This window comes from Hylobates moloch, unplaced genomic scaffold, assembly GCF_009828535.3.
Source record: "Hylobates moloch isolate HMO894 unplaced genomic scaffold, HMol_V3 SCAFFOLD_13, whole genome shotgun sequence".
Taxonomy (NCBI): Eukaryota; Metazoa; Chordata; class Mammalia; order Primates; family Hylobatidae; genus Hylobates; species Hylobates moloch.
In genome coordinates, this window is record NW_026652288.1 from 28,978,264 (window position 1) to 28,997,525 (window position 19,262).

At 47.9% G+C, this 19,262-nt stretch overlaps 1 protein-coding gene across 1 annotated transcript in view; it reads right to left on the bottom strand.

The window, feature by feature from the left end:
• The window catches only part of ALK (ALK receptor tyrosine kinase), a 738,718-nt gene that overhangs the window by 49,515 nt on the left and 669,941 nt on the right, over positions 1 to 19,262 (bottom strand). Inside the window, exon 12 of the mRNA XM_032172602.2 lies at positions 9,955 to 10,117. Coding sequence (XP_032028493.1) covers positions 9,955 to 10,117 — 163 coding nt within the window. The remainder of the gene's footprint in view (positions 1 to 9,954; positions 10,118 to 19,262) is intronic.

Genomic DNA, 19,262 nt, shown 5'->3' on the forward strand with positions numbered 1-19,262 from the left:
TTAGGTTGCTGCAATGAAGTCAAGCAGGGATGGGGAAAAAAGAACTCTCTTCTGAACCATATCAGAAGAGCGGCATGTCTTGAAGACAGCTAGCGTACCAGCTAACAAATGTGTCCAAAGAGACCAGCTGCCAGGGTACAGGACTCGGCAGACTTTCACATCCGTGTGTATTCAGATCCAAGGTCTTTTACAAAAAACCAGGAAGAGATGCCAGGCAGTTTTGCCCATGTGCACATAGTAGCTCCTTTATCTACAGTTCCGGGAACTGTCCCTTCTTCCCAGTGTGTGAGGGGCCTCCCGGAGCTCTCAGAAGGCAGAGCCCACGGCCCTTCTGCAGAGGCTGTTTGCAAACATGGCAGGCAAGGAACTGAGGTCTTCATGAAATGCAAATGGAGAATCTAGTGCCCACTGCCCTGGTGAGTGCCTGGGCACTGATGGGAGTTTATCGAATGTTGGGAGGAGTGTAAGGCTTTGTGGACCTGAGACAGCTCCAGGCTCTTAAGAGCTCACAAAGAAACTGGGGAGATGATCTTCCTGATGAAAAGAGAAGTCTCACCATAGGGTGGCTACATTGAGGAGGCAAAGTGGAGTGCTCCCGGGCTCCCTGATCAGGTGGGGCCATTTCCTGCCCCTGTGTCTCAGCCCCTTCCCTAGTAAGAGAAGAATCATTTTCATTCCAAAAAAACATGATAGTCCAACAAAAGGAGCTCATGGGTGAAAGCCCTGGGGAAGCTGCAAATCTCTGGCCAAAATAAGGGTCGTCAGGTGCTTAGGGCCAGGAGGGAGATGGGGGACTGTGACAGGTGGTTGTGGGGTGTGGGGATGGGGTGAGGAAGGCTAATGTTGGCTTCACGTGGAGCTTGCAGATAGGTAGGGCTCTGAGACAAACAGAAAGAGGTAGTGGGAATTGGGGCTTGTGTGAACGGAAGTGAAGAAGCAGGGAGCCTCTGGTATGTCTGGCTGCAGCAGGTGGATGGAGTGGGAAGCTGAGGGCTGTAGGTTTGGAGAGGGCTGTGGGCTGATTACCAGCATCCTCCAATGTGCCAGGCATGATGCATGCTCACAGGCACACGGCATCACCCAATAGCCATAAACAGCAAATGTTATTAATCTCATTTGACAAATGAGGAAACTGAGGCTCAGAGGGACTAAGTAACTCATCTGAGGCCACACAGCCAGTCAGTGGCTGGCTATGGTCCAAACCCTCGCACCTCCTCTCTTAGAGGTCATTTCCTCCCCAATAGGCTGCTGGGATGCACAAAGAGAGGGGTCTGAGAAGCTATTTGCCCCTCCTAATTCCCAGACACTCAGACACGCACTCCCTCCTGATCCATGAGAAATGGACAAGGTGATAACAATAATTAAAAGGCTGAGAAAAAGGAAGGCTTATTGGTGACAGGTAAGAGGAAGCAGCATTATTTAGCTCAGTGAACCTGGGCAGGGGACGATGTGGCGGCTTCCTGTAGTCTAGGGACGGCAGTGTGGATGGGCCCCAAATCTGTCCTGCTCACTGCCCCAGGTTTCTGGGGCCTGGTCAGGCTGCACAAAAAAGTCATCTCCACCTGAAGATGTGGTTTGCTTGGAAAACTTCAGCCCAAAACAAAGTGCTCATCCTACCCACTCCTGCTGTGGTTGAGAGGTAATCGTCACGCTGCCCATTCCTTTTGGCATCATTTGCATAGTCATTTGCATCAACCATGCATTATGAATCAGTCTGAACTCTTTCGTATGTTTAAATTTAGCCAAATTATTATATTTTAGACGTTGTTTGTTCCTGACTCCTTTTACCCTTCCTAAGCCTTCTTTGCTATTTTTCCCACCCCGTTCTCCTCAACCACATCTGAAAGCCAGCCCCATCTACGTCTTGACCTAGTTCTTGATGGTGAGGTGGGATGGAAAAAGCCCCGGGCTCCAAGTCATTTGCTGGTTCTTGTCTCCGTTCTTCTGGCTGTGTGACCTGAGGCAACATGGTCAATGTCTCAGAGCCTCAACTTCCACTACTGAGGAAGAAAATGAAGACAAGAACCCCTGCTCTCATTGGCATACAAAGCGAATTTGAGAAGACTGCAAACCCATGCAAAGCACAAGGCGAGACCCGGGGCTGGGGTCAGCTCTCTAGATTCCAAAGTAGACAGTAGAGCTTGGCGAGCAGGTGTCTGTGGCTGGGTTGTACTTTCCTGGGTGGTGGCCTCAGCCCTACGTTTCCAACCCAGATGAGGGGCTGGCTTAAAGTCACAGGGAGCAGGCAGCTGCCTGCCTGAATTAATTGCGGGGGTCCTAGAAGGAGTAGCTCCCTCATCAGTCCCCTGAAGCCTGAAATTCCACCATTAGAGCTTCACTCCTCTGGAAGCTTCTAGTTGCTACTACAGGGCTGATTGCCTTCGGAGTGGGATGTGCCACAGGTGGAAAAGCAAGGGCTTGAATGCAGACAGACCTGGATCCAAATCCCAGCTCTGCCACTCAGGGCCAGGAGTAGGTTGAGCCCGGCGAGGTGCCTCCCTCCCAGGGAGGACCTTGCACTCGACTGACCCCAAGAAGAAGCACCTCCTTAAATTTTCTGCCCAAGGTGCTTTGCTTACCTCTCCCTGGTCCTGGCCCTGCCAGCGTTACTCACTAGCTGTGAGACCTTGGGTAGATTATTTCCCCCCACTCTGAGCCCAGATTCCTCATGTATAAAAAGGGGATAATAATACCTACCTTGGAAGGCTGTTATGATAATTAAATGAGATGATGCTTATAAGGGACTTACTTCAGAGCCCAGAGGGCAGCCAGTGAGTGACAAATGGCAGCTGCTGTCATCATATGCCCCCATGGGTGAGCCTGTCCACTCCTTTTCTGGGGGCGACTTCTGGGAAGCAGAAGGGGACCAAGTAGGTGAACCAGGGCATGGCCAAGAGGGCTTGGGGTCAAGGCTGTTCAGTTTTCACCCAGGGCCCACCTCTGTGTAAAGCACAGGGCAGCCTTAGCTCTTCTGAAGACACCTGCACCCTGTGAATCACGTTACACAAACTCATGCTACGATAATAGCCTCAGCCTGCCTCTCCGAAGCTTTCTCCCTATCCCTTGTAAACAATTTATTTCTGATGGTTGAGAAACAACAAGAAATTAATATACCTGCCACTCAAGTGGGGAAAATGACTCACAGTGATTCCAATTTACTGGAAATTACAAGATATTGCTTTGAACGAGCTGATGCTGTAATTTTTTGGTTTTTCCTCATCTAAATCCATGTCCCCTGGTCAGAAGAGATGTTTATTGGGTTTGTGTTTTGTATTATCAACTGTGAACCATTGTTACCTGATGTAATTGAGTTGTGAATCTTTTTTAAATAAAGAATTAGCAGCAAATCAAAGTGGCTGCCTGCCGGATCCTGAAATGAGAGCACAGCTGGTGTGTAGCACATCCACAGTGTCCACACACACATTGGGGGATCTTGGGGGAGAGAGCGGACCCCCACTTAGAAAAACAGAAGCACCCCATTCCTTTCTGGCACACCTTCTGGAGGAGCGGGAGGGCGGCATCCTGCTCTGGGCTCTGCCTTTAACTCCTCGTGGGATCCTGGGCAAGGCCCTTTTCTCCTGTTTCTCAGCTTCCTCATCTGTGAAATCAGGTTGGTGAGGTCTGTCCTACCCACCCTGCAGGGTTATTGTGATGACACACGACGCATGTGAGTGTGGATGGAGCTTGGTCAGCGGGAGATTTCTGATCAGGTATATAGTTGTATTATCCAGATAGGGGTCAGGGTTGAAGGGCCCAATTGTGGAGGCAGGTGCTTCTCAGTGGGGCCGGCCCAGGTTCCACTCCTGTTGCATCAGTGAGCAAGGTTCATGGTCTGTTTCTCCCTCAGCACCTTCCTGGCCAGTGTAGCCCTAAGTACCTCAAAACACCTGAGCTTGCAGGGACCTCAGTGACCTCTCTCTATAGCCCCTCACTCTGCAGATGGAGCCTCTGGGGAGGAGAACAACTTTCTAAGTCACATGGAGCATTGGTGGTGGAGGTTGAACTCAAACTTAATTCTGCCTGCAGCTCATCCATCTTTTCCTAATTCCTCCATCTCTGACATTCCCTGGTCTTTGCCCTTTATAGCGATGGCTATCCATACAATTACTTTGGCAATGAATCATGCCTGTGATATCTCTCCTACTATTGTCTAGAACTTGATTGGCTTTGTGGACTGTTATTAAACTTTTCTGTCCTGTGGTCTTTCTAGAGACTGTGAGGCTCCAGAGTCTAAGGCCTTTCTACCAGTCTAGTCAGTGCCTGGAACACAGTAGGGCTCCATGGCTCACTGCCTGGCACACAGTAGGAGTGTTATGGCTCAGTGCCTGATACATGATAGGACTCCATGGCACAGTGCCCTGCACACAGTTGGGGCTGTATGGCTCACTGCCCTGCACACAGTAGGGGCTCCATGGCTCAGTGCCCTGCACACAGTTGGGGCAGTATGGCTCAGTGCCCTGCACACAGCAAGGCTTCATGGCTCAGTGCCCTGCACACAGTAGGGGCTTTATGGCTCAGTGCCTTGCACACAGTAGGAGCTCCATGGCTCAGTGCCCTGCACACAGTAGGAGCTTTATGGCTCAATGCCTTGCACACAGCAGGGCTCCATGGCTCAGTGCCCTACACACAGTAGGGGCTTTATGGCTCAGTGCCCTGCACACAGTAGGGGCTTTATGGCTCAGTGCCCTGCACACAGTAGGGGCTCCATAGCTCAGTGCCCTGCACATAGTAGGGGCTCTATGGCTCAGTGCCTTGCACACAGTTGGGACTCCATGGCTCAGTGCCCTGCACACAGTACGGCTTCATGGCTATTTGTGGAGTTGAACGATGGTGTTGTCTGGCTGCACGCGCTGGTGCCCCAGGTGAGGAAATGAGTGTCATTGATAGAGACCATCAGGAACGGCTGTGGCCCAGGTCAGCTGGCTCCAGCTGGGACCTGGGGCCTCTTGTCCATTATGTCTGAAGAGCAGGTGAGCTGTGCAAGGACTGCCATCGGGAGCTATGGGCCATGCTTGACAAATGGTGTTATATACGATCTGTGTGTGTATGGTAGTGGGTGGGGAGGAGGTGGGGGCAGGACTGTGGGCTGAGAAGGATGCTGGTCCTAGACAGGTAGGAAGGCAGGCAGGCTGGAGGGGGAGAGAGGGATGAAAGAGGAAAGAAGTCAGGGAGAGAGAGGGGGCAGGCTGGGCTGAGTGCTGGCGCCTCTGCCTGTGGCAGGCCACCCGTGGGCTCTCACTGAGTCCCCCAACAGCCCTCTCAGAGCTGGGCTGTGCCATCATCTGTCTCCATTTTATGACAACACGAGGATGCTGTCCCCCTCCCCAGCACAAACCCCATAATCCACGTTCTTCTCATGGCACTGCAGTGGCCTCCCACTCTCCCATCAGCTCCAGCCACCCACCCTCTAGACACGATGGTTACTCAGCACCACAGCCCAGAGGCCTCCCGATCAGGGCCTCTCTTGCTGCTGCCCTGGCCTTGCCTGTTCTCAGCCAAGCTCGTGGGAGAGTGGCTGCGCCCCTTGTCCTCGCTTCCTCAGTCCATGCCAGAGTGTGGATGTAGTCCCGGCGTTGCCCCCGACCCCACATTCACTCAGTCTTCAATGCTGATTCCACCCCCTGAACACCTCTGGGCCTGTCCCCTGCACCTGACCCTCCCCTGCCATCTTTCCCCTGTCCTGGCTTAGTCCTTTTGACCCTGGCCTGAGTGACAGTGACTCTCTTCCATCTGCTCTCCCCACCTCCAGGCCGTTTTTCTCACTTCCACCCTCATGCTGTCACCAGGGGGAGCGAGAGGCATTTGGGGGTAACACTGCAGCCCCAGGACCTGGCCCTGCTGCCTCCAGCCTCGGCTCCCCGAGGCCAGCTTTGCCCAACTTCTCATCAGCAGTACCGACTTCTTGTGCTCACCGCAGGCTCTGGCCACCCACTTCTTTGTAGACAATGCTTAGGGCCTTTGAACTTAACCCAGGTGCCCATCTGCTGGCAGGAGCCATTCACAAGCTCAGCTGAGTGCAGCGCCTTTCCCCTGGCCTCCGCAGCAGCGCCTTGTGTAAACCTCCACTGTGGTTCTCTCTACACCTCACGGAGATGCCTGTGCACACAACACCACCACCATTGGCAGCAGCGCCTCTGGGGCAGGGCTGGATCTTAATCACCTTTGCACACTTGGTGTCAGGCACAGCATCCTAATTGGTGCTTCCTATGGGTCACTGAGATCTGCAGAGCAGGGGGAAAATGAAGCCCAGGAACCTGGGACACACAGACTACATCACCTGTCAGAGGAAGTGGTAAGTCCAGGGCAGGGAAAGCAGGACATGGTGGGTGGAGGAGATGGGGGTTCCAGGGTTGCACCCAAGCCCCCATGCCAGCCTGCTGTCTCCTCCTGCCTGCCCCGCACCCCCTTCCTCTCCCTCTTTCTGGGCCTCTTCCTTTGTGGAGGTGGGCAAAGCTGTAGAGGGTGGGGGGTGGGAGGTGGGCCCAGGATAAGTTACCAGCTAAGAGTGGGGGTGTTTCCAACTGTGTACGTCCTGGAGGAGGCCCCAGGCAAAGGTGGCCCCCCCTTGGCATGAAGTTGGGGCTTGGTAGCATTCGCTCCCTTCCCTTCACCTCCCCAGCAGCGGGCAGAGAAGTCAGTGGAGCCGTCCCAGTGCCAGGCCTCGGTGGCAGCCACGCCTCCAGGATGGGTGGGTTCGTTAGGGCTCGGCTCCCACCTTTCTGTTTCCAAGCACCTTTTTCTCACGTCCTCTGGTGCATCTTGTGTTTTTTTCAACAGATGAACTGCACTTATTAAATAGTAATAATAACTACGGAGAAAAAGTCTTTCAGAGAAAGGGTGCTGACTTCTCAGTCATATTCTGACTTGGGGACATTTTGAAGTGGTCTAAAAATCAAATCATTAACTGCCTGCTTCTCAGATTACTAAGTTATGTGACCAATAGACTCAGGTCATCTAAGACCTGAGTCTTTTCCAAGGCCCAAGAGGAGGTGAGGGTCAGGAATATCTGTTAGAGCCTTTGTTTGGTTAAAATACAAGTATTCAAAAACAACAATGACTGGCCGGGTGTGGTGGCTCACATCTATAATCCCAGCACTTTGGGAGGTCGAGGCGGGAGGATCAGTTTAGGCCAGGAGTTCAAGACCAGCCTGGCCAACACGGTGAAACCCCGTCTCTACTAAAAATACAAAAATTAGCTCATGCCTGTAATTGCAGCTACTCGAGAGGCTGAGGCAGGAGAATTGCTTGAACCTGGGAGGCGGAAGTTGCAGTGAGCTGAGGTGGCACCACCGCACTCCAGCCTGGGCAACAGAGCGTGTCTCAAAAACAGCAGTGACGAAAACCCCAACTGAGTGGCTTTTGGTTTTGGTTCTTCCATTTTGATATGGTCCTATCTTAGGCCAGACCAAAATGTCTCCTTTACTGATTTGGACACTTCGAAATGTCCTGCTTCAACAGAGGCAAAATCGCCAGACAGTGCTGGGGCCCGGAGCTGGCCTCAGTCTCAATATTTCAAAGAGATGAGTGGAGACGGCTTTCTGATTTTGGCTGGGATTCTATCAATGCACTGTGGAAATAATGTGGCACTTCATGCAGCTCAGAAACCTGACTCAACTTAGATATGGCTGTGATTAATAATAAATGGGAAAATGAATCAATGATTATTTAATAAGTGTAGTTCATCTGGCAGTCCAAAGTTTTCAGAACACAGGGCTCATCTGAGGAAGTCAGAGAAACGTCTTTGGAGACAGGAAAAGTCAGAAACTACCGCGTATGGGGTCGGTGTGTCCTTGGAAACACTGCCTGCCTGCTGCCTGCTGCTGCATAGCAGCGTTGCTTCAGCTGATATCTCCGCCCATGGGCCAGGGAGCACCCACCACGTGTAAGCATTGTGCCAGGCACTATATGTCACCTTTACAGCCCCTGCCGCTTACAGATGGGAAAACGGAATCTCAAGAAATTAGCTGACCTGTGCAAGTTTGGAAGTGAGCTTGATTCACACTGTCTCGGGGGAGCACAGCCCAAGAGAATCTCCATGCAAGGGATCTCCTGACAGTTTGTCCCTCTCTGTGGGACAGGGAGCAGGGGAATTCTGGCCAAGCTGGCATTGGAGTTGCCCTGGGCAGGGGTAGGACAATGGGCTCTGCTGGGGGCTTACTGTTAGGGTTCCTGTGCGCCTCCCAGCGCCTCTGCTTTCTCCTTCATATTGCTTTTTGTATATGGGGTGTGTTACCCAATATCCCTTCAGGAGTCTGGGCCCCTCTCATAGCCTCTCATTTCCAGAGGCTTCCGGGGGGTGGATGCTGGGTGATTCCTATGCCCTCCTTCCTTTCCTGTCCCTTCTGCCATCTGCATGCCTCCCAGAGTCCAGGCGTGAGCTTTAGTAGAAACAACACAGACTTTGAGCCAGAGCACCCTGGGTTCGAATCCCAGCTCCATCACTGATGGTGCAGCCTTACATGTGTTGCTAAGCTCCTCCGACCCCATGGAAACATGGGAACACCAATAATAATGCCACCCACCCTATGCTAACACAGGGGCAACGCCTGTGGGTCCTTAGCAAGCTTTCCTCTCCTCCTCTCCAGGAGTCCTTTCATCCCTGCCCTGGGCCCCACGGAGGCTTGGTTCAGCAGGAAGGCGAGGTCCGGCTTGCTTGGTGTAGCAGGGCCAGGGGTGGTCCCGTGTCTTCCGGGATATTTACTGGGGGTGTGTGGGCAGTGTAGCAGCTAATCTGATTATAGCCAAATCTTGTTATAGCATTTCTGCCCGGAGTGCCATTTAAAAAGCACTTAGGGCTGTCCCCGTAACACATTTACCCTGAGGCCCCAGGGATGGGGCTGCCACAGGAAATGTTAACCTGGAGAGAGAAAACAGGGCAACTTGAGAAGCCCCTTTCCTTCCCAGGAGGCCCAGGATGTGGTGGATTTTGGAGGCTGCGGGAAGGGGAGGCGAGCTCATTTCCTATTGTTTCAGCCCTAGGGGACGTTGCTCCCACAAGGCAGAGTGGTTTTGCTTTCGTTTTAACCTGCCCTGCCATGCCCCGTGGAGGAGCCGCATGAGGCCCTGCCCCAGAACTCTGGAGGTGGAGGCTGTTTCTGGATGTGCAACTGTGTGGAGGCTCCTGACTCTCTGAGCCTCAGTGTCCTCATTTGTAAAACGAGGATGGCAGCACTGGCCTTGCCTAGTCATAGAGCTCGTTTGGGGGCCACCCAGGTTTATTTAAGTCGAAGACTTGATCAAGCTCAGAGGTTCTAAAAGACTGCATTGACATCACCTGAGAACTTGTCAGAAATGTCAGTTCTCAGCCCCTACTCCAGAGCTGCAGAACCAGATGCTCCAGGAGGGGGTCTTGCAGTCAGGGTCTCCACCAGCCCTCCAATCTTACCATTAGCTTCATTCAATGCCATGGCCTCAAAGTGGCCAAGTGGAGCTGGATCTCCTTCCAGCCTGGCTCTGCTCTAAGGGAATACTGGGGGCTGGGGTAGGGTTGGGGCTGGGAGGAGCGTTCCAGAACAGTTTGCCTCTCTTACCAACAGTGAAGGCCCAGGAAAGGAGGGGCAAGGATAAGAGCATCAGCTTTCAGGTGCATTGTGCTTCTGTTTCCCAAACATTTTACATGCATGCCTCATTTGAAGAGCATTAAGCAATATTCAATGAACAGGCCACCATCATTATCCTTATTAGCAATAATTCCGAAACTAGCTCACGCATGCATATCACCTCCACAAACAGCCTGTGAGTTTCTTGAGGACAAAGGACACATCTTCTTTTGTTGCCATATTTCACATCCCAAATCTCCCCATCTCCAACCTTTATACCCCACTATGGGCCTGAGTCTGTGGCCTTTGAACCTTGGCATGCCTGGGCACCCCAGGAGCATGCACCCATAGGCGAGACTCCAGGCTTCTTCAGGAGGGGTGGTCTGCCCCTCCCCTCCCCCTCTTCCATACGCACCTGTAGGTGTCAGTGGCCGGCACCTTCCAGATCTGGATGCCCTTGAGGGGGCCCTCGCTCCCCACCTCCACGCTCAGGTTGGAGTTCTGGTAGGCGTTGTTGCACTGCGCCTGGGTGGGGCCATGGGGCCCACTGGCCCCACATGTGGTGAACAGCCAGTGAACTGTGGCACAAAAGGAGACAAGAGGAGAGGCAGTCACTCGTGTGGCCAGGCCCTCCCTCCTCCAGGGGCCTCCCTGGGTGGCCGCTGAGATGTCTGCTCCATGGCCCCAAACCCTCCATCCAAGATGGCACCAAGGTCAGGGCAAGAAACACCAATCAGCCATCAAACTGAAAACTTCCGTAGAAAGCCTACTATGTGCCAGACCCTGAGTCAGAGACAAAGATGGGGCAGACTTAAGATGGACCCTGGCCTTAAGAAGCTTACAGGCTACTATGAGAGACCCAAAGGGATGTTAGGACAGCAAGAATAGCAAGCTACAGGAGGGCCCAGCCAACACTGCGCTAGGGGAGTTCCAGGAAGGGGAGAAGGCCCCTGCAGGTGGGACAGGCGTGGGCAGTAGCTGGGTCTTCTTCCAGTCTCTCACTGAGCCTAGCATAGTGCCGGGCAAACAACAGGTGCTCAATCTGTGCTATTGTTGACTGCAACTAACCTGCTCCCAAAGGCTTAGCATTACATATAGGAGCCTCTTAGCTTGGAGACAATTGAAAAAGAGAATTGAAAGCTCTGTGATGCTACATTGGCCCAGGGACCCAGGCCGGTGGTGGGAGCAGGAAGCCCTGCACTCCCTGGCCATGGCTTGGCCTGCCTGTCGGGTGCTCCCTAACGGACCTGCAGCAAGGCAGGGCCAGCCTCCTTATTAAAGCCAGCTTGCATTTGGAAATGCAACAAAAGCAGCTTTCAGGCTCTCTATGCAACAGAGTATAAAAAATGGAAAAACAGGTCAAATTTGTCTTCGGTGCATGCTCCTCCTTTTCCCAGCCCCCCTCACCCACTTCCTGGTGTTCTGTGTCCCACGTAATGTCCCTAGGTGGCCTTCTGGGGACAACACAGGAACACTCAGCACAAACTGCCCCCCACCACCCCCCGTGGGCCATTTCCTTTCAAACTTTCTGTCTTTGAGCCAGACCAAACCTTGGGGAGTTGTCAGATCTCATGTTGGCCAGAATTCTAACATTTTTACAACCTATAAAAACTTTTAAAAAGGTGTTGTTGATAAACTACTTTTACTTAAAATACAAAAATCTCATAAGATTGCAGAAATTCCCTTAAAAGAGAAATTAAGTTCAAGTCTAAGGAAAATGATAGAAACATTAATTTGGGCATGCATAATTTTGCTAAGACATTAAAGTGAAAACATTTTGAAGACCGCTCTAATTTAATTATGTAAATGTGAAAGGTTAACTTGGGTTGCCGATGATAAGCAACAGATTGAGACTGCCGTGGGCAGGGTTGCTAATCTGAAAACTGGGCCAGTTTTGGTGGGTGTTTGTCATGCTGCCCTGGTCCAGAGGCTGGGAGATGGAAGTTCTGGGTGGGGTTCTAATGCATATGCTACTCAACACGGAGTCCTCAACACTTTACTGGGCTTCATTGTTTGTTTTTTGTTCTTTGGGGTTTTTTTTTTTGCAAAGGAAGATGTTTATTTCTATTTGGTTTCTGAATGGTCATTTCAAGGGCTAGAAGGTAATGGAGCCATTCACTTTGGGTGTGAATGGCTGATTGTTAGTTTTCTGATTTTTTTTTTTTTTTTTTTAGACACAGGGTCTCACTGTAGTGATGCAATCATGGCTCCCTGCAGCCTCGAATTTCTGGGCTGAAACAATCTTCCTGCCTCAGCCTCCTGAGTAGCTGGGACTACAGACCTACCCCACCAAGCCCAGCTAATTTTTAAAACTTTTTGTTGAGATGGGGGTCTCACTCTGTCACCCAGGCTGGAGTGCAGAGACACAATCAAAGCTCACTGCAGCCTTGAAATCCTGGGCTCAAGCGATCCTCCTGCCTCGGCCTCCCAAAATACTGGGATTATGGGCATGAATCACCATGCCCATCCTCTATTTTTATTATAAAGAGGGCAAACCTGCTAATTCAGACTCTTTATAGAATGCATTTTTGGCAGAGCTAGTTTGACCAGTTGCCCTTTTACCCACTCCTGTGCCCAAAATATATATGTGGGCTGTGCTACGTCACCACGTGAGGGGTGATGTGGAAAGAACACAGGCTTTGAAATCAGCATGAACACCAGGGTTTGGAGGCAGCTTCATCATTTATTGATTAGGGGATCTTGATCTAGTTCCTTTGTCTGTAAAAGAGGCTGGATTGGCATATTAAAAGAAGGGGGTAGGAAATTTTGCTGCTAAGTCCCGAACTCTAAACATGAGAGTGTGTCCTTGACTCCTGCCTGTACTCAAGGCTGGTGCTGTCCTGGACAGCAGGACATGTGGCCAGGGGAGTTTCTGTGAATATGGATCCTGTGCCAACAGCACCTGGGAATTTAAAGTCAGTGGGTTGGGGAGGAGGGATGGGGGCAGGGAGAAAAATAAAACCTCAGAAAAGAAGTTGTGAAATCCACTCCTCTCCTTATCTATAGTTCCTTGAAACCTGTTCTGCAGACCCAGGCTTTCCTTACAGCAAGCAGCCTGGGTGTGGGGGTGGCCTTATCAATCACAGGGCAGAAGCGTGGCAGTCTATTTAGTTAATTCAACCCTGAAAATGAAAGAATACATATATCTATATTAGATAGCTAGCTAGCTAGCTATGGTTTGGCTGTGTCCACACCGAAATCTCATCTTGAACTGTAGTTCCTATAATTCCCATGTGCCATGGGAGGGACCAGATGGAGATAATTGAATCATGGGGAAGTTTTCCCCAACCTGTTCTCATGATAGTGAGTTAGTTCTCACAAGATCTGATGGCTTTATAAGGGGCTTCCCCCTTCACTGGGCACTCATTCTTCTCCTTCCTGCCATCATGTGAAGAACACGTTTGCTTCCCCTTCTGCCATAATTGTCAGTTTCCTGAGGCCTCTCCAGCCATGCTGAACTGTGAGTCAATTAAACCTCTTTCCTTTATAAATTAGCCAGTCTCAGGCATGTCTTTATTAGCAGCATGAGAATGGACTAATACATATATGAATACATATTCTATATATATATACATGAATACGTATATATGTATGTGTGTGTGTATATATATATATATTTTTTCTTCTGAACAGAGTGCTGGGGAAGAGATCTAAAGGTATGGGCTTGGCACACTACCTGAGCATCTCACCTTCAGTGGGAACCACTTCAGCCTAGGTTAGATTATTCCGAGGGTTCTGAAATATTCCCAGAGATGCTGGGCTTCTACTTCTGGCAAGGTGAGACATCTGGTGAGGGAGGAAGAAGGGCTTAGGCTTTAGATTCAGATAGGCTGTGTTCTCGTTCTGGATTTTGCTGCTGGCCAGCTGTGAGACATAAGGTAGATTGTACAACCTCTCTAAGCCTCAGTTTTTAAAATCTGAACAATTGGAGACTGTAAGATATACCACCTAGACTTTTTGTGAGAATTAGATGATGACCTAGGCAAAGTGCTTAGCACAACATTCAGCATTAGAGATGCACGATGACTACAGTTTAAAACGTGTGTAACTTTGCATTCAAGTTTTCACTGTGGGAAGGAGATATCCAATCTCAAAATTAATGTCCTCCATTTCATAAAGGAGGGACTCCAGGGTCATTTCTCAATAAAAGGGACCTGTACTTTCCCAATTCAGTGGACATACATTAGTCTCCAGTGGTTTCCATACACAAAATTTTGTTTTGATTTTCAGTGATTTCAGATGGATGGGCCTAGAGAGGGAACGCTTTCTAAAGTGGATTCCGTAGGAAGAGAGGATTTGCTATCCTGTGTCAGACCCATGATTTATCTTGCCAGAATTCTGTTGCTCCCAGTAGCCTTCAAGGCATGGTGGTCCTCCCTGCCTTGGATGGCTCTGATCCTCATAAATCTGCCCAGAGTTGCTTGGGATCAATTTATGATTCCTACCAGCACCGCCTCTGGGGGTGTGGAGCTTCTGAGTGTATTGCTCATTGTGCGAGGGCTGTCCTGCTTCTCATGTGTGGGCTGCTCCAGCTTCATTCTGCTGGTTCCCTTTGTTCATACTGTCTGCAATCCTGTAGTCATCAGAGAATGTCACAGCACAGTGGGACCTTGGTGATCTCTGAATTCAGTGTTTTCCAAACCACCTGAGGACCTTTCACATACAGATTCTAGGGACCTGGAGATTCAAATTCAGTAGATCCTGGGTGGGGATGAGAAGGCAATACTTGAAATATGTAAAAAGCATTCTCAAGAGAATCTAATACTCGATGAGACTGGTACATTAGTCTTCTGTACCTCATTGTCCAGGTGGAGAAACAGCATTTTAGGGAGAAGTGACTTTTCTGAGCCTATCAGTATTGGAGAAGGAACCAAAATTGAGGGTTCCTCCTTCTTGGACCAAGGGTCCTTTGGGGGTGATTAAACCCTTCCAAGATTTCTGCCTTGAAGACTTCCAAGCCTTGTCAGATTGTCCCCACATGAGTCCCTGATCCACCTTGTCTTTCTCAGAACCTTACTTAATACCAGAATCTGATTTTCATGATTGACCCACCAGAGCTGTGGGTACCTGTGACTTTGCATAAGGGGACTCTTTTTATTCTGTTTTATCTATAGTGTCTCTCTGAAGCTGCTCCATACACTATTGACCTCTCTTAGCTGTGCACTGGACTGAGGCTTGCTGGGGACAGACTTTAATTATTTCCACATCCTTGCCCAAGGGGTAGGCTCTTGCTTCAAGCAGGAAGAATCTGGCAGGTACTTCAGGTAGGGTAGACATGAGATCAGCTCTACGCTAAGACAGGTTGAGTCAGAACCATGAGAAGACAGGCAGATGCTAGGCTGATTTTCAAAAGTGTTGCTGAAGTGGAAGGCAATGGGCACAACTCTGTGGATCAAAGTGAGCAGGTCTAAAACCAGAGAGGCAAGAGAGTTAGCAAGAGTGGTTCCAGGGGACAGGAGGAGTCAAGGTGAGCCTTGATCCCCAGGTAGAAGCTGTGTGCTTCCTGACTTGTTTCGTCCTTCTTCCTGGGTAAGGAGTTGGGGTGGGAGGCTGCACCTCAGGCACCTGAGAGGTAATCTCCACTCACGAAAGGAGCGAAAACCTCTCAGTGTTTACTGTGCACCTAATATAGGCCAGTCACCGCGCTTTCACACATGCATGATATGCCGTTACGCTTGCTGCAACTTTGTAGTGCTGCAAGTGGAGTTACAGTGTTCCCTCTAAAAGTCAGGAAATTAAGTTCAGAGGAATTGGGTGGCTGGTCTGCAGCATACGAAGTAGATAACTGGGTCTAGCCAGGAACTAAATGTAGATCTTCTGAGTCCAAGTTCAAGGCTTGAAAAGGGGCTCAGCTCCCCAGGAAATCCCTAGGGAACACTTTTGAGTGTTTTTTTTGTTGTTGTTGTTGTTTTTTTTTCCTTTTGAAATCCCTGAGCCTGGGGCTCAGTTCTAGCCAGGACAGACCATATGAAGGTTGCTCAGGCCCAGAGAGTAGGCAGGCCACTATGAGGGGACAGGTGAGAGTGTGGTCAGTGTACTGAGGTGAGTAGACCCTGCATCCCAGAAAGTCCCGCAATGGCCCCTGCAGTCGCTTAGCCTAACAGAGTGTGGGCTGTGCAGGGTCAAAGGCGTCAGCCAAGGAGAGAAGGTGCTCAGGTTGAGGCTCTGGTCTCAGAGAGGACATGGGAGCAAGACAGTGTCATAAGGAAAACCTAGTAACTGGAGTGTTTACAAGGTCAGGAAGCAGAGACATTAGAGAGAGAGACTGTGTCATAAGCAACAGGACAAAAATCCCAGTTTTTGGAGAGAAGATCAAGGTCAAAGTGAGACTAGCAGTGGGGCTGGCTTGATGCCGAGCAGACAATCTAAGGGTCCCCATATCTCCCCTGCTGAGGGTCTGCCTTGGTCCCTGAAGCCCTATGGAGCTGTAGGAGGATCAAATGGTCCCCAGGGAGGATCTGGGATAGGGGGCAGAGGAGGGAGGTCACCTGCCTCTTTCCTCTTCTCTCAAACAAACAAACCTATTTTATTAATACTCATTTATGAAAGAAAAAAAAAAGAACTGCCTTATCTCATTCTTACACATACCACATACTGGAAACATAGTTTAATACTCATTCATATCTAGACTGTATAAAGAACCCACACATATCAAAATACCAATTGGTTATAGACAGTTGAGTACAGAAAAGTCTATTAAGCACTGGGTTTCATTTTAAGTACATTGCAGCACCCTCTAAGAAGAAACAAATCAATTAGTAATAAACAGTACATCGCTAAAAAAATAGGCTAGACAGTGAGTGTCCTGGTTTTACTACTGTTGCTAAGCCATCTCATCTGCTCAATTCAATGCAAAGAAATAAAGCATAATACAAAGGAAAGTAAGTTCTCGATCATCACTATTAATCACAACAGCAAGGATCTGCCTCAGTTTGGAGGCCTGTGTGTATTGTACCACGGAAGAGCGCTCAATGCTTCGTATGGATCATTTGTACAAGTTTTATTCAGATCCATGGCATTGAATTTCATCCACATCCATTGACTGAACTAAATGCCATGGATGCTGTGGATACAGAGCCATTTTGATGGGCACCCTAGGTCCCAGTAAATAAAAATCATGACCAAAATCCAGGCAAATATAATAATTCACCCATTCCTTTTTTGAGATGAAGTCTTGCTCTATCACCGAGGCTGGAGTACAGTAGCACGATCTTGGCTCACTGCAACCTCCACCTCCTGGGCTCAAGCGATCCTACCACCTCAGACTCCAGAGTAGCTGGGACCACAGGCACATGCCACCATGCTCAGCTAAATTTTAAATTTTCTGTAGAGATGAGGTTTCACTATATTACCTAGGCTGGTCTTGAACTCATGGGCTCAAGTGATCCGTGGACTCCCAAAGTGCTGGCATTACAGGCATGAGCCACCACGCCTGGCCTCCATATTTTCTCTTTTTGAAGAAACTGGGCTATTTGACCTGCAGCATTTCCATGAGTCTGAATTTTGCTGATTCCTTCTCCATGGTCCAGTTCAACATGTTCTCTGTCCTGCAAATTGCCAACTAGGTCCTTTTGCAAGACTACAGGTCATGTTCTTTCATCAGGAGATACTTTGTGTCTGATTATTGCTCTCTTTTTTCATGTTAGCACTTATCAAACAAAGCTCAATGCTTAGAACCATTTATTTATTGCAAGTTGCAAAATAATGTTATTCTACTTATTTACCTCTTTCCTCATACATTAGCTGGAATATATTTATAAAAAGATGCTCCCCCTAATCTGCTATTTGGGTTACTGAGTAATATGGTTCATGTAGAAAATGCAGAATAAATGCTGAATTATTTCTCCTTATGTATACATTTCAAGATACTGAATTGGTCCTCTATCATCCTCTGAAGCTGGCCAATTAACTGTTTGTACATCATTATGAATCCATGAATTTAAACATATTTTTGAATTTTAATTAATCACAATTACTATCCTCTGAAAGCTCAAACGATCACATCTTCGGTCAGTGGTAGCCTCCCGGGTCCTTTTGACATGACCCTAGTAGACTTTTAAGGCTTCTTTGCTATATGGTATGACAAAATGTTTCTTCTCCAGACCTGGAATCAACCATTTCCTCAAAAGCCCTGATTTCTTTTAGTGGGAAAAAGTATTTTAAGTACATATTCTGGGTGCTGTGGAAGCTTTTTGCTACTGGGTTGGTGATTGTCTATTTTTTTGAGTGAACAGAGCTAGGAAATACGCATGTGCATGCATATATGTATATCAGTATAAACATACATCTATATGAAATACACATACATATGTATATGACAAGGTACATCATGAGTTCATATTGATATTTCCAACTCAAATTCAGATGACAGGACTTTTTATTTAACCTCGCCTATATCATATCTGCATTTCTTTTTTCACACTGAGAACCATGTCTCTCAGGGACACATGTGATAGTTGAATTAGAATATATTGTAATTATTCACTTACGTTATCTCTCCTTACACACAGTATTAGAGTCACAATGCTTTACTACTACCACCATTATTAATACAAAAATCGAGAGCATTCAACTTTTTTTTTCATATGTTCTTTCCACTCTCCTGTGATTTTGTGTGGCATACTATACATAGCTGCCCTGGGCAGATAGCCATTACATATGGTGCTCTTTCCTCTTTATCCCTTACTTAGTCATAGTTCTGTAAGTATTTATATTTATTGCTCACATCAGCTGTTAATGTTGCTATTTCTGTAGTCATTTTTGGTGTCCGAAGCTTGTTTTAAAGTAAATTCCTTAGAAAGGGGTCACTGGAGAAAAATTCCTTGAATTATTTGAGTGTTGATAATATATTTTTCCCTAGAGTATCTTAAAGATGCTACTCATTTTCTTTTATATAAAGTGTTGCTGTCAAAAACTGATAATTTTAAATTTCCTTCTCTAATAAGTCACTTGCTATTTTGCTTAGGTGTCCAAAGTATTTTTTTTCTTTCTCTTTAAAGTCCAGCATTTTACTAGAATACACATTGGTGCTGCTCATTCTGGGTCAATATTCTTAAGTATACAGTGTGCTCTTTTAATAAGTAGCTTCAATAAGGATATTTTCCTGGAGTTATACTTTTAAGTATTTTGTTTTGTTCTAGTTATTCGGTTTTCTTCTTCAGGTCTATTATTTGTATGTTGGATCTTCATGTATATTCTAGTAAAATTGCTGGACTTTAAATAAAAAGAAAAGAAATACTTTGGGCACCTAAACAAAATAGCAAGTGACTTATTAGAGAAGGAAATTTAAAATTATCAGAGTTTTTGACAGCAACACTTTATATAACAAGAAAATAGAGTCTTTGATGTGTGTCATCTTTTTCGTTTTTAAAAATTTCCTCTTTTTAACTTCTATTTCTTTCTTACAAGGCATAAACTGTTGTGTTTATTGGCTTTTTGTTCCTTCCCTTAATAGGTTAGCCTTCATTTTTGAAAATAGTTTTTCTTTTATTGCAAATTCTTTGCTGAACTCTAGCACCACATTTCTGAGTTCTTCTTACACTGACTTACGTTATTTTTCATGTCTTGTATTATTGTTTTAGTGTCTTTTAGCTCATTTTAAAACAAAGTTAGATTCTGACTCATCCAATAAGCACGTCTTTCTGGCATGATTTTATTTTCTGTAGGTGTGTTATTCTGCCCTCTGTGTCCTGTTTTTGTTTTCTTATTTTAATTTTGAATGAT